Source organism: Galeopterus variegatus, unplaced genomic scaffold (genome assembly GCF_000696425.1).
Source record: "Galeopterus variegatus unplaced genomic scaffold, G_variegatus-3.0.2 Scaffold3899, whole genome shotgun sequence".
Classification (NCBI taxonomy): Eukaryota; Metazoa; Chordata; class Mammalia; order Dermoptera; family Cynocephalidae; genus Galeopterus; species Galeopterus variegatus.
This window is the reverse complement of record NW_007730010.1, coordinates 63,782-77,980: the sequence shown is the minus strand read 5'-3', so window position 1 is coordinate 77,980 and position 14,199 is coordinate 63,782. Positions and strand designations below refer to the sequence as shown.

Genomic DNA, 14,199 nt, shown 5'->3' with positions numbered 1-14,199 from the left:
TATTGTGTGTACTTAGCACCTTTGTCAAATATCAGGTGGGTGTGGATGCATGAATTTATTTCTGGGCTTTCTACTCTGTTTCATTGGTCTATTTGTCTGTTTTTATACCAGTACCATGTTTACTATAGCTTTGTGGTATGTTTGAAGTCAGGTAGTGTTGCTCTTTTTGCTCAAGATTGCTTTGGCTGTTGGCTAGTCAGTGTCTTTTGTGGTTCCATGAAATTTTCAGATTTTTTTTTTCTATTTCTGTGAAGAATGTCATTGGTAGTTTGATAGGGATTGCATTGAATCTGTACATTGCTTTGGGTTATCTGGCATTTTAACAATATTAATTTTTCCAATCCATGAACACAGAATATCTTTCCATGTATTTGTGTCTTCAATTTCTTTCATCAATGTTTTATAGTTTTCATTGAGGTTATCTGGCATTTTAACAATATTAATTTTTCCAATCCATGAACACAGAATATCTTTCCATTTATTTGTGTCTTCAATTTCTTTCATCAATGTTTTATAGTTTTCATTGAAGAGATCTTTGGTTAAGTTTATCCTAGTATTTTTTTTATTTTGTATATAAATATTGGATTGCTTTCTTTATTTCTTTTTCAGATAATTGCTATTGTTGAATAAAAACACTACTGTTTTTTTATGTTGATTTTGTATCTTATAACTTCATTGAATTTGTTTATTCTAACCACTTTTTTATGTAGTCTATAAGGTTTTCCTGTTTTTAAATTGTGTAAGTACGTCACATTTAAGATAGAGGTATTTTAAATATGTTGCAATTGGAATTATGTGCTATTTTCCTCATCATTTATGATTTCAGAAATGTTTTAACTTCCTTTTCTCAGTGATTTCCAATTAGTTGCTTTTCTTCCCTGCTTAACTTTAAGTTTTTCTATTTTTCAATCTCTCTATTGTGTGCTTACTTATCCATAAAGAGACATGTTAATACAACAGTAGTTCTCTACTCTAAATTTGAAACATTTTATAAATGAAAGAATTTTTTTTAGTGAATAATTTTTGTACAGGTTTTGATTATTCAAGACCAGTTTTGGGTTTTTTGGTTTTTTTGGTTTTTTTTCTTTAAAGGTAGAACACCTAAAATGTATAACTGACATCTTTCATAAAATCTGCCTTAAAATTTAAACAAGTGGTTTATTTCATTTCAAAACTTCAAAAGTAATAACTTTTTCATAAAAAGAGTTACACACAACTCAGATAAATCTTGATCATAATACTGGGAAAAACATTTTTATATTCTTCAGAATCCTAATTTTCTCTATGTAATGTATTGTCTCATAATTTTTTTATTTGTTCACATCGTGTTATAATTTTATTTTTTTGTTTATTTATTTTCTTCAAAAGTAATAACTTTTTCATAAAAAGAGTTACACACAACTCAGATAAATCTTGATCATGATACTGGGAAAAACATTTTTATATTCTTCAGAATCCTAATTTTCTCTATGTAATGTATTGTCTCATAATTTTTTTTTTTTGTTCACATCGTGTTATAATTTTATTTTTTTGTTTATTTATTTATTTATTTTTTTATTTTATTTTTTGTGACTGGTAACGGGAACGCAACCCCTGGCTTGGTGTCGCCGGCACCGCGCTCAGCCAGTGAGCGCAGCGGACATCCCTGTATAGGATCCGAACCCGCGGCGGGAGCGCCACTGCACTCCCAGCGCTGCACTCTCCCGAGTGAGCCATGGGGTCGGCCCAGTGTTATAATTTTATTATAAAATACCCTAGGAAGATACCTTCAGTGCTTTTTAAAAAATATTTTAAATTTATCTATATCAGTATTTTTTATGATAGAATGCTTACCATGTGTTATATTTCTGTCTTTTTTTGGATAAATGTAGTTTACATTAATGACTTTTTCGTATAAATCTTAAAAGTTAAGTATTCAGTATTAAAAGATACATTTTTAAAAACACTCATTTTAACAAATTTTATGGAGATAGTTTTATTTGAAAACGCTGTTACTATTTTCATGATAGTCTTTTTTGCTTATCCTCCCCTTTTTAGGCAGTATATATTGCACCCCTTAAAGCCCTAGTACGTGAAAGAATGGATGATTGGAAAGTTAGAATAGAAGAAAAACTTGGTAAAAAGTAAGTTCTTACTTTTACTCAAAAGATATGCTTTGAGTAGCCTAAAAGGACCAAAAAATAAGAGTTGAATAAAACTGTTGAATACTTTAACAATAATTTTCATAAATTTTTATTTAAAGATTATAACCACTATTAAAATGGTATTAATATTCCTATTGAAGAATTGTTTTAAGAAATATCTTCCTATTGAAAAGTGAAATCCGTTAAATTACTTAATATGAGTACTTTTATTTGGCAAGATAACTTTTCTGAAATATTTTTATTCTAAAACAAAAGAAAAATAAGTTATATCTCTTTACTTTTCTTTCATATTATTTAGAGTACCTTCCAGAAACTGCTTAGAAGGCATTTTGTATGTAGATTGTTTACAAAAAAAAATACAAGTTCTTCGAATAACACAACATGGTTTTTTAAATCAATATTTATTATATTACAATGTTATTCATTGCGATATTGTTTTTAATATCAAAAATTGCAGATAACCTGATTGTCCATTAGAGCATCACTGAGTAAATTATGGTACATTCACACAATTCAAAATTATATATCATTGTATAAAAGAATGAGCTCTTTATATACTGAATGAATGATCTCCAGGGATAATGTAAAAAAATTTTTTAAGTATTTTATCTTTTGTTTTCAAAAAATGATAAAGAATATGAATATGTGATTGTTTCAGAATGAGAACAAGGTGGTTGTAGGATAAAGATGTTACAGAGACTATTCACTACATATTCTTTGAACCATGTGAATATATTAAATATTAAAAATACTATATAAAATATAAAAAATCTTAAAAATGAATAAAAATATATAAATGTATTGGGAACATTATACTTGGAGGAACTAATCTTGTCCTTTTTTCTTTTCTAAGTCTTAACACAGATGAAGAAATTATTCAGTAATACCTAAAATTTGACGTTTGTCTCCAGGTTTTCCTGTGTTTACCCAACTTTTCTGTAGTTATATAGGTTTTTCTTTTCTCTCTTACTGTGAGACTGGGATCTGCTCAGAATGGGTTGGCACATGTTTGTCCTGTTTTATCTTGTTTATGTCCAAATGTATTTGAATTTGTGTATAATATCTATAGAAAATACCAATCTAAGAAAAGAAATAAAGCTTATGTACAATCATTTTCTTGATGAATCTGTCCCTTTGTCTTAATAAGTTAATACTTTCCCTCATTAAAAAGACATTTATTCCCAACATATGGAGAAGGAGGTATTAGTTCAACTTTATAAAATCACATAGGGCAGAGATTCTGTATATGTAATCAAAGTAAAGTTTGGCACCCTTGGATACCTGTAAAAAAGTTAGGTGTGTGTGTCAGTGATTTGAATTTATATGTCATTTATTTTATGGCAAGAGATCTTAGAATTCTTAAGAAACATGTTTTGGACTCAACTTAGAAAATTTCAGAAATCAAAGGAAGATAAAGTAGTTTTAAGCATTATAAAATTTTATTTTGAAAGGGATATATTTTTGCCTTTTTAATGTTATATGTTACCTGAAAAGTTAAAGGGATTATTTTTATTTCCCTCCAGGGTTATTGAACTAACAGGGGATGTGACTCCTGATATGAAATCTATTGCCAAAGCTGACCTTATTGTCACTACACCGGAAAAGTGGGATGGAGTCAGCAGAAGCTGGCAAAATAGGAACTATGTTCAACAAGTCACTATTCTCATCATAGATGAAATCCATCTGCTTGGTGGGTACCACTGTATCTAAATCCAATTTTCAAATTTCACCTTTCTTTTTTGTTTAATTTTTATTAATATTATTTTTAATTAACAGATAATAATTGTATGTTTATGAGGTACAATGTGATATTTTGATAAATGTATACAATGCAAAATGATGATACCCAGCAAATTAACATATCCATCACCTCACTTATAATTTTTTGCGGTGAGACATTAGAAATTTACCCTCTTAGCAATTTTGAAATATACGATACATTGTTATTATCTGTAGTAACCCTGCTGTACAATAGGTCTCACAGGCATATTTCTCCTGTGTAACTGAAACTTTGTACCCTTTGACCAACAACATCTCCCAATTCCCTCCCTCCTCTCCAGCCTCTGATAATCACCATTCCCCTCTTCCATGACTTCAGCTTTCCTTTGATTCCACATATAAGTGAGATCATGCAGAGTTTGTCTTTCTCTTCTTTGCTTCTTTCTTTTAGCATAATGTCCTCTGGGTTTATCCATGTTGTTGCAAATGACAGAATTTTCTTCTTTTTAAAGAATAGTGTTTTATTGTATGTGTGTATATACAGTATATACACACACACAATGTATATATACACACACCACATTTATATATATATAAATTTATTATATATAAATATATTATTATATATAAATTTATCTAAGTCATTACAACATTATATATATATATATATATATATATATATGTATGTACACACACTCACCACATTTTCTTTATCCATTCATCTGTTAGTGGACACTTAGATTGATTTCATATCTTGGCTATTATGAATAATGCTGCAGTGAACGTGGGAATGCAGATCCCTTTAGGATATTGATTTCAATTTCTTTGCATGTATATGCAGAAGTGGAATTGCTGGATTATATAGTAATTCTACTTTTAGTTTTTTTAAGAAATCTGCAGACTTTGACTTAGAAGCCAATGCAGACTTGTTAAGTGATTAATGTTCATTATTTCTATTTCCTAGGGGAGGAAAGAGGCCCTGTTCTAGAGGTCATTGTATCTCGAACAAATTTCATCTCGTCACACACAGAAAAGCCTGTTAGAATAGTTGGACTATCTACTGCATTAGCTAATGCCAGAGACCTTGCTGACTGGCTCAATATTAAGCAGGTATGTTGAAGATTGATAGGTCAGGCATTTAGTAATATGGCTTAGGTGGTCACATGAAGGAGGCATCATGACATTATAAACTTAAATATAAAAATTGAAAATGGTTTCTCTATCATATTTCCTCTAGATGGGCTTGTTTAACTTTCGACCATCAGTGCGCCCAGTTCCACTGGAAGTTCACATTCAAGGCTTCCCAGGTCAACATTACTGTCCTCGTATGGCTAGTATGAATAAGCCTGCATTTCAGGGTAAGCTTCAGATTCATGGATTGAAATAGTAACTATTTTTTATGATAACTATCAAATGTATCCTAAATGGTTTGTGTATATTTGAAAGAGTGATACTGGTCCAACTTCTACAAATATCTAATGCTATTTACCTCAGCTGTTAAGAAGTACAAATATATGTTATATTACCTATTGAAAATTAGAGAGATTTCATAAATGATGTTGTCTTTGTAGAAGAATAAAAGTATATAATTTTAAAAAGTAATCAAACCATTCTTAATTTTAATCTGTTAAGTCGTTTTCTTATAGTAGTTAGTAGCTTGAATAATTATAAATTAAACCTCAAGTCAAAAAAATCACTAAGATTAATTCTTAACCAGAAACCATGGCACTTCGATATTTCAATACTTTTGTACAATGCTTCTGTTTTTGTGTTTTGTTTTGTTTTTCATTTTTTCTTTTCTTACTCAAGTCAAAAAAATCACTAAGATTAATTCTTAACCAGAAACCATGGCACTTCGATATTTCACTACTTTTGTACAATGCTTCTGTTTTTGTGTTTTGTTTTGTTTTTCATTTTTTCTTTTCTTACAAGTAAGACAAACAGGAAAGATTTAAGAATAACACTTCTATTTTATTGAAACATGTTTTGTTTAGGCTGCATAAGGAATATTTATTATATCAATTAAAAATAACCTCCAAAATAAATTCTCTAATGTGAACTGCTGTTGATTGTGAGGTGACATTTGTGAGGTGACTTTTTAGCTGCTGTAATTAGCCTTATGACAGAAGCAAAGTATTGATTGTGAACTAGAGACCAATCTTGGCAGTTCAGATTATTTACACCTCCACAGAAGCATTGTACAAAATCACTAATGAACAATAAATCTGCCATGAGCTGTTCAGCCACACCTGTTCTTGCAGCAGCAAAAATCCATTAAATGTTGAGGTTTAAAAACGAGACAGATATCTATTCATGATTATGTATACAAATGATACCAATATTGTACTAATATGTGCATTTTAAACATTGTATCTCTTATATGATTTATCAAAGCTTTATCATTTACATTCTGTAATATTCAGATAAATGGTGAAAGAGTGAGAAATAAGAAAATGAGTTTAGTTTTCATGGTATGCATTGTTGAAATTGCTTATATCTATTTAAGGAATGGCTGAGTGCATATCATTGATGGAAATGAAGCATTTTATGTTATGTAAATCAATAGTAAATAACATAAATACACTTTTTTAGATATGGTATCAACACAGCAGCTATCCTTATAAACTGTTTATTTTACCTGTAGTGATTACTGTATTTCTTTGAGTTTAGAAATATGATTGTGAGATAGCTGTATTTCTCTCTGTTAGGGTATAAGTATAGTCAAGGTCATGTCAATATTTCCATTATAAGCTTTGCTTCTTAGCTCATAAAAATAAAATCTACTGCTCACATTTCAAACAAGAAATTTCAAGGAGGTTGAGCTTTTCTATATAAAATATTTAAATATCTCTGACTGATTTAAGAGCGCTATATTGACATAAATATAAATTCTACTAGTGCCATCTCATCAGCATTTTGGAGCCTGTGTATAGCAAAGAAACCTCATTTCCAGTTAGGCCAAATAATTTATATAGCTTTTTTAGAAATTCTTTTTTAAAGATTTAATTTGCAAAATTTTCTTCAGTGTTGTTACTCAGGTTTCAAACTACTCATCTCATCTTCTCTGGATTGACTACCATGTGCCATTACGCAGATACACATGCAGGCATGATATTCTCTTCAGTTCTCTTTTACATTCTCTTATCTTTTCACTTGAAATCTCACGCATGTGTTTTTGGGAAAATATTGTTTTGATCATCTCTTACCTGTTTATTGATACAAACTCTCGTAATTTTTCCATCTGCTGATAATAGGGCAGAAATAAAAAGGAATGTTTTGTGATCTTTCTTAGACATTTTTTGTCACCCTTCAGGACTTGACTCTTTCTCCAGACCCCAGGACCAGTTAACTCTGTAATATCACTGCTTAGGCAAGCAGAAATATCTCAGAAACACGCCTTAAGAAAAGAAAACTCAACCTAAGATTTAGTGTCGATGTATAGCTCTAAATAGCAAGTCTCAACCTTTAAGTTCCACCTTCATTGGCAGCTTAGAATAAACTTGGAGCCAAAATAATTAAATCTTCCCTGTTCTAGGCAATATACTCCCTATGTGGGACCAAAACCTGCTCCCTTCCCATCATCTGTGCGTTATGCTGTCAGATCCAGGCAGTACCTGGAATAATGCCAATTTCATGACCAAATTAAGAATTTATCTAAGTCATTTACAACATTTAGTTTTTCTGTATCCATTTGATATCTTAGTGATATTCGTATTCTGGTGTTAAGTGGCTTACCATTTCATTTTCAAAACTTCTCAATAGCAATTAGAAGCCATTCTCCAGCCAAACCTGTTTTGATATTTGTCTCTTCAAGACGTCAAACTCGTCTTACTGCTTTGGAGTTGATAGCCTTTTTAGCTACTGAAGAAGATCCAAAGCAGTGGTTGAATATGGATGAAAGAGAGGTAAGCAACATACTTTATCTTCTACTTCTTATTCATGTCAAATTAGTTTGTGTTGCATTATAATGGAATTAAACATTTAATTATGTTTAGTTTTATCCTATAGTAAAGTTATAACATAGAAATTTGGACAAAATAATAGAAGAAAGAAAAATGCATAATACTGCCACCTTCGCACAAAACTATTAATATTCTTGTGTATTTTCTTCCTGTATCTTCCCACTAAATATTTATTTTATATATCCATATTTATGATTTTTTCTCTTTAATTTTATTTACTTTTTAAAAAATTAAACCAACAATTTCTTTTTTAGGGGGGAGTGGTTGGTGGTTGGCAGGGATCTGAACCCTTGACCTTGGCATTTTAACACCACACTCTAACTAGTAGAGCTAACCAGCCAGCCCTCATGTATATTTTAATATTCAACTAAGTTTTTATGATCTTTGAGTGTTCCTTGTCCTCATGGAATATACAATTTTGCAAAATTCACTTTTTTTCAATTTTGAAAACACTAGGTATGTAAAAATTAAAAACCTGTTGTTATCTTTTCGCTAAGTAATAACTACCATTAAAATTTTTTTAAATTTTATGTCTGTGTAATTATATTCTATTATGTAGCTGTTCCATAGTGTTTTTCTCCTACAGTTAAATAATCATGCATCTTTTTTATTATAGGTTTTTCTTTATTTAGAATTATTTCCTCAGTATAGAATTCTAAAAATAAAATTAGTGGATTAAATAATGTGACATTTTCACAGCTTTTCATGCACAGTGCTAATTAAAAGGTCTATACTAATTGATATCATCACCACTGATGTATGAATTAGTAGTAGTATATGAGAATAACAGTTTTACTACATCCTCATTTGTTGTAATTTATTGATATAGATAAAATGTTATCCTATTGTTACTTTAATAATATGCCTTGATTTTTGTTTGGTTGAACTTTTTTTTATGTATGTGTTTACTAGTTGACTTCTTTTTGTTTGTTGTCTCTTCATTTCCTTTGGTCATTTATTCCAGTACAGCATTTACCTTATAGATATGTGTGAAAGCCTTACCAAATTAAAATACAATACATATATATAAAGCTTTATATGATATCACTTTTCCTCCACATATACATATTGCTATACATATATATTAATCTTTTATCTGCTATATTGGTTGTTAGCTCATTGCTTGTCTTTTTATCATGGTATCTTTTTTGCAAATAGAAAGAAGATTCTGCATTTTATATGATACAGTCTCTTAATATGGTCCTTTGTGATTCCTTCTATTACCTCTAAATGTGGATGTTCTTCTCCACCTCCATCAATTTAATAATAATGATTTTCTTTTCTTATACTTTTCCAGTTTAAAAAAAAAATCTTCCTAAATGGAATTATGATGAAAATAGATGAAATCATTAACATAACTGTTGCATTGTCGTCTCTCCCCCTTCCCTCCCCTGTGTCCCCACCTTGTGATCTCATCCAGCCTGAAGAACAGTGTTGTTCAGCATTGGTAAAAACAATGTCCCAAACCCACTAGTATCCAGTCTTAATAGTTTACATATTTCTCCCCTCCACTTCTCATAACTCATCTAAGGTTAGTAGGCCCGTTGGACAGCAGCATATATATTACATTAGTATGTAATAGTTAACTGATACTTCAAAATGTTCTTATTAGTTCCACATATCACCTTATTCACTAGCAGACCCCAAAATTAGCTAAAATAAAGGGTATCAAATGACTGCTTGAAGTAAAGTGAAAGCTGTTATTTTATCTTTAAAATCCCATTATTGCTTCCTTAATGTTACTTGTATGTGAGTACCAAATATTTATTCAAAATATTAATTTAAGGTTAAAATAATTTTGTCAAAAGTTTTGTTGTTGTTCTGTTATTTAATCGAAATGCCTAAATTATCACCCTGTTGTTTCTAAAACAGTATGATAACTTAGGAGGCAAATACTGAAAAATAGATATATGGAATATTGACAACTCGGTTAATGTGCAACATCCATCTAGGCTTAATTTTATTTCTCTTGTGTCTTATTCCTAAAAGTGTTCCAAATGGAGACTTTTCTTTGAAGTCATAGTACAACCTTCAGTACAATGTACTGAACACATTTTGGGATGTTTGCTTAAAGTATATAGACCCTGTGCATTTAGTACATATGTGACTCACATTAACTTCAAATGTGAACCTCATGTGCTCTTCCCAGCTACAGTACACTTCTTTCTTTTTTTTAATTTTAATGTATGAGGCCTAAGGAATCGTGAATAGCTCAGCCATGGTGTAGAAATACCTCTCTGTTTTGTTTTGTTTATCAGCAAAAAAAAAACCAAAACATTATTACCAAGGCTAAGTGGAAACCATAGAATTTACTTGCATGGTTTTTCTGGACAGCTAGAAATTATGTCATTTCTAGATGTTTTGTTTCACTAAGTGCATCTCAAGAATAAGGCATCCCAGGCTTTGTTTTATTCCTTCCTCTAAAAGCAATTACTTTTAAAATCAAAATTTCAGAGGGTTTATAACCGTTGCTATGTAAATTCAATGTGATTATACTTAAGCTTAGTCTAAAGCAGGTGTTTCAGTTATTGAACCTGTAAATAATTAACTTAAAATAAGAAGACTTCTTAACATTATAATCTTTGTATTGGTTACTTTCCATAACATTCTAGGCTGGAAACTTATTGGCTACCCCTGTTGCTACCCCTTGTACAGTGTCATATTGGTTTTCTATGGCAGGACGTGGGTGATTGGTTAGTACTCTAGTGATGACAACTTGAGCATTCAAAGGAGAACAGGTAAGCACAGCAGCAGTTATCCTGGCACCTGTGGAGCAGGGCATAACATTCTAGGCTGGAAACTTATTGGCTACCCCTGTTGCTACCCCTTGTACAGTGTCATCTTGGTTTTCTATGGGAGGACATGGGTGATTGGTTAGTACTCTAGTGATGACAACTTGAGCATTCAAAGGAGAACAGGTAAGCACAGCAGCAGTTATCCTGGCACCTGTGGAGCAGGGTGTCTCTGGCATAGGGCAGCATCCAAATCATTCTGAAACTGAATGACAGTCAGGAACTGTCTGTAGATATTTGAAGGTGGGGGAGAAGAAAGATAGGGTGATTCAGAAGAGGATGGAAAGAAAATATGACTAAGATGAATATGTGTGCTCTATTTTATTTCTTAGCAAAGGCAAAAGAGTTACTCCCCTATCTTAATCCAGTATAGTCTCAAAGTATTAGGAAGCAGGAAGACACCTGCAAGTATATCATTGACGTAAAATCATACTGCATCAGGAAACCACCCAAAAATATCCTTCTGTATTCACCATTAGGAAGCATTCCTGCAGTGGTTTCAAAAGTGGGTATATGAGTATGCTTCCATGTCATTGGATTCTCAGTTTGATAACTACCACTTCCACCATTAACTCAAACTTGTTGGGATTTTGCATCACTTTCTCAAGCATCAAGTCAAGACAGAAAGTTCTGAATGCCTGAGTTTTAGTCTCTTGCGTGTAGCAGGAAAAGGGAATATCTTCCCCTCTTTGGCTTCTGTCATAGAAGGTGATATTCAAGTACTGGCTGTCCATAAACAGCAAAGGTCCACTATAGCTCTCTCCCTGCTCAAACTCATCCATACACTTTTTCCCCATATAAATAAATGAATGAGTTAATGAATTAATTAAATGAACAAGTTTTCTTCTAACAACGCAACTCACCCTCATATAACCAAAATCCACTCATCCCTCCCCAAGAGGAGTTGACTAAAAATTTCATCGACTCCATTCAGCACTTCATCCTAGATCTCTTGCTTATTTCTAGTCACCCTTGATTCTTTTGCAATCCTATATCAGTATTCTCTAGCCAGCAGACTAAAATATAAAGTTACCCACAACCAACAAATGCTATATTCAACAATAGAGTATAGGGAGAGGAAAGAGAAAGAAAATTAGGTAAAATATGTTAGTGCATATATGAGATGGCTAAGGATGCAAGGGTAGAGGTCACAATATTAGTTTCTGCACTGATCAGGGGCCAAACGGATATAGATAATTTATTTTCTGTGCCATACATCACCCGTACACTTTTTGTTAACTAGCCACTAAGCTAAACAAGATTCTTTATCCATTGGAGTGACCATAACCCATATTGCTGAGAAATTGGAAATTGGATTTTTACATATGCCTAATATGTAGGGCTGTAAAATTTTTTAATTTTTTAATTTTTCAAGTGGGTACAGTACTGTGAGAATTTCTCTGGAGTCTCTCCAAATTTTTCTCTCCCCTTATTGCATAGCCCTATTTCTTCATCAGAATTGGCCACCCAGACTACACTGTAACCACATTATGTTTATGCACCCTGTATCATGAGAGCCTCAAATGGCCATGCAGCTGTTTCACCTTCCAAGTAAATTGTTAGTGCCTCAGATATTAAGCCTCCAAACTGGCAGAGCTAGAGTTATAGGGAAGGGAAGCAAAAATTTTGCAAGTGGTTTACTAGCTATGATTTCAAAGGGTGTTCAGACACCTTGACTACTTGGTTCATGGAGTTATGTATTCTGACAGTGGGAGAAATAACATCATTGGTTATTACTAGCTTAAAGCATAACATCCCAACCTTTCTAAGATACTGTCTTTCGGCTGCCACTCTGGATCAGTAATCTGTAAAGCCAGCTCTTTCTGGTGATGAGGGACATAATAGTGCAACATGGCATCAGCCCACTGTCTTACTTTTTTCTCTATAAAGTGAGTTCCTCAGTCAGAAACATTGTATGGGATATTATGATGGGGTGTAGGGTAATCGATAATTCTGTCTCAGTGGCTAGGAGAAGAGAATGAAAATCCAAAGTAAGTGTCTGTTCTGGTGAAGACGAATAGATTTCTCCTCAGTGTTCTAAAGTATCCAGTATAATCTCCTCCCCACCAGATAACTGTCTGGTCCCATGGGTAAGGTTCTTTATAATGAGCCCAGCCCAGGGTTTATACTGGCGTTATATTAGGAACTGAGCAGTGACCATAGCTGCGTATGACTGAGGAAAGGGAAGTTTGTGTTTGACCCATGCGTATCTTTCATCCCTTTCACCATGGGCACTTAGTACCTGAACCCATTGCACACAACATTATGGCCTGGGAAGGAGGCTGCCTGATATACTCAGAGGTGGTCACTTTGTCTTCTTGACCACTGACAGCATTTTCCACAATGCTTTTAACTTTTTCATAAGCATCCTCATGGGATACACGTGATCTCTTTTATTTGGGGAACATTTGAAGAGTTCATCCACATAAAATTTTTGCCTTTCTTGCTACCTGTCTTCCAGTAGTACTCTTGCCAAGCTCCTTACCATCTGGCTAATCTAGTAACTACAGGACAAACCATGGGTCATCAATTTGCATCATTCCTACTTTGCAGTGAAGTGACAGTGAAATATCATCCNACCTGTCTTCCAGTAGTACTCTTGCCAAGCTCCTTACCATCTGGCTAATCTAGTAACTACAGGACAAACCATGGGTCATCAATTTGCATCATTCCTACTTTGCAGTGAAGTGACAGTGAAATATCATCCAGTTTGTGGTCAGCAGCCTCAGTTGAAAGATCACCTGGTATCACATAGTCTTCTTTCTTCTCTCCCCCACCCCCAATACTCAAAAATAACAATTCTCTAACTCAAAGCAATAGGCAACCGTTATCAGAATTTATAAAGTATTCATTCATTTAACATATAGTTACTGAATACTTACAACTTACCAAGCACTGTATTAGCTAACTGACCCCAGTTTTCAAGGACCTTAAGTGAAGAAGACAGAAATTTTAAAAATATGTATTATATATGTATACAGTTAAGCAAATAAAATAATAGAAAATTGTGGTGAAAATTGTTATGAAAGAAACCAATAAGAAATGAAATACAAAAAGAGAATAGGAGATACTTTAAATAGAATGGTCAGGGAACACTTCTCTAAGGAGATGACATTAAAGGTGAGAACCAGAGGATGAGAATGAGCTAGCTATACCAAAAGAGGAGATAATGGCATTTCAGGCAAAGGGAATACCATGTTAAAAGAATTGAAAGATTAGCTTGGCTGTGGCAGAATAAACTACAAGGAGAGAGGAGAGTGGCACAAGTTAAGTTTGAGAGTCAGAAGCCAGCTTGTAGAAGGCCTTAGATCCATGGTTACAAAGTTTGAGTTTTATTCTAAGTACCATAGGAAGTCAGTCATTTATTTATTTATTAAGCCAACATTTATTGACCTCCTTCTGTGTGTCAAGTAAAGTTCCAGCCCTTATGGAATTAACGTTCTAGTGAGAATGATAATCAAATATGTCAAATTGTGATCATTCCTACAGAAAAAAAATAAACAGGGAATAAGGAGTGCTGAGGGTGGTAGTGGAATGTCAGACTTATGTAAAGGTAGAGAAGGCCTCTCTGATGAGGTAACC

General features: G+C 32.7%; 1 protein-coding gene across 1 annotated transcript in view; it reads left to right on the top strand.

Annotated features, from left to right (window-relative positions):
* Positions 1-14,199, top strand: part of LOC103601833 (activating signal cointegrator 1 complex subunit 3) — a gene marked incomplete at its 3' end in the record, with an annotated part of 160,779 nt that overhangs the window by 112,824 nt on the left and 33,756 nt on the right. Inside the window, exons 16-20 of the mRNA XM_008586243.1 lie at positions 2,038-2,123; positions 3,668-3,834; positions 4,828-4,973; positions 5,101-5,221; positions 7,626-7,768. Coding sequence (XP_008584465.1) covers positions 2,038-2,123; positions 3,668-3,834; positions 4,828-4,973; positions 5,101-5,221; positions 7,626-7,768 — 663 coding nt within the window. The remainder of the gene's footprint in view (positions 1-2,037; positions 2,124-3,667; positions 3,835-4,827; positions 4,974-5,100; positions 5,222-7,625; positions 7,769-14,199) is intronic.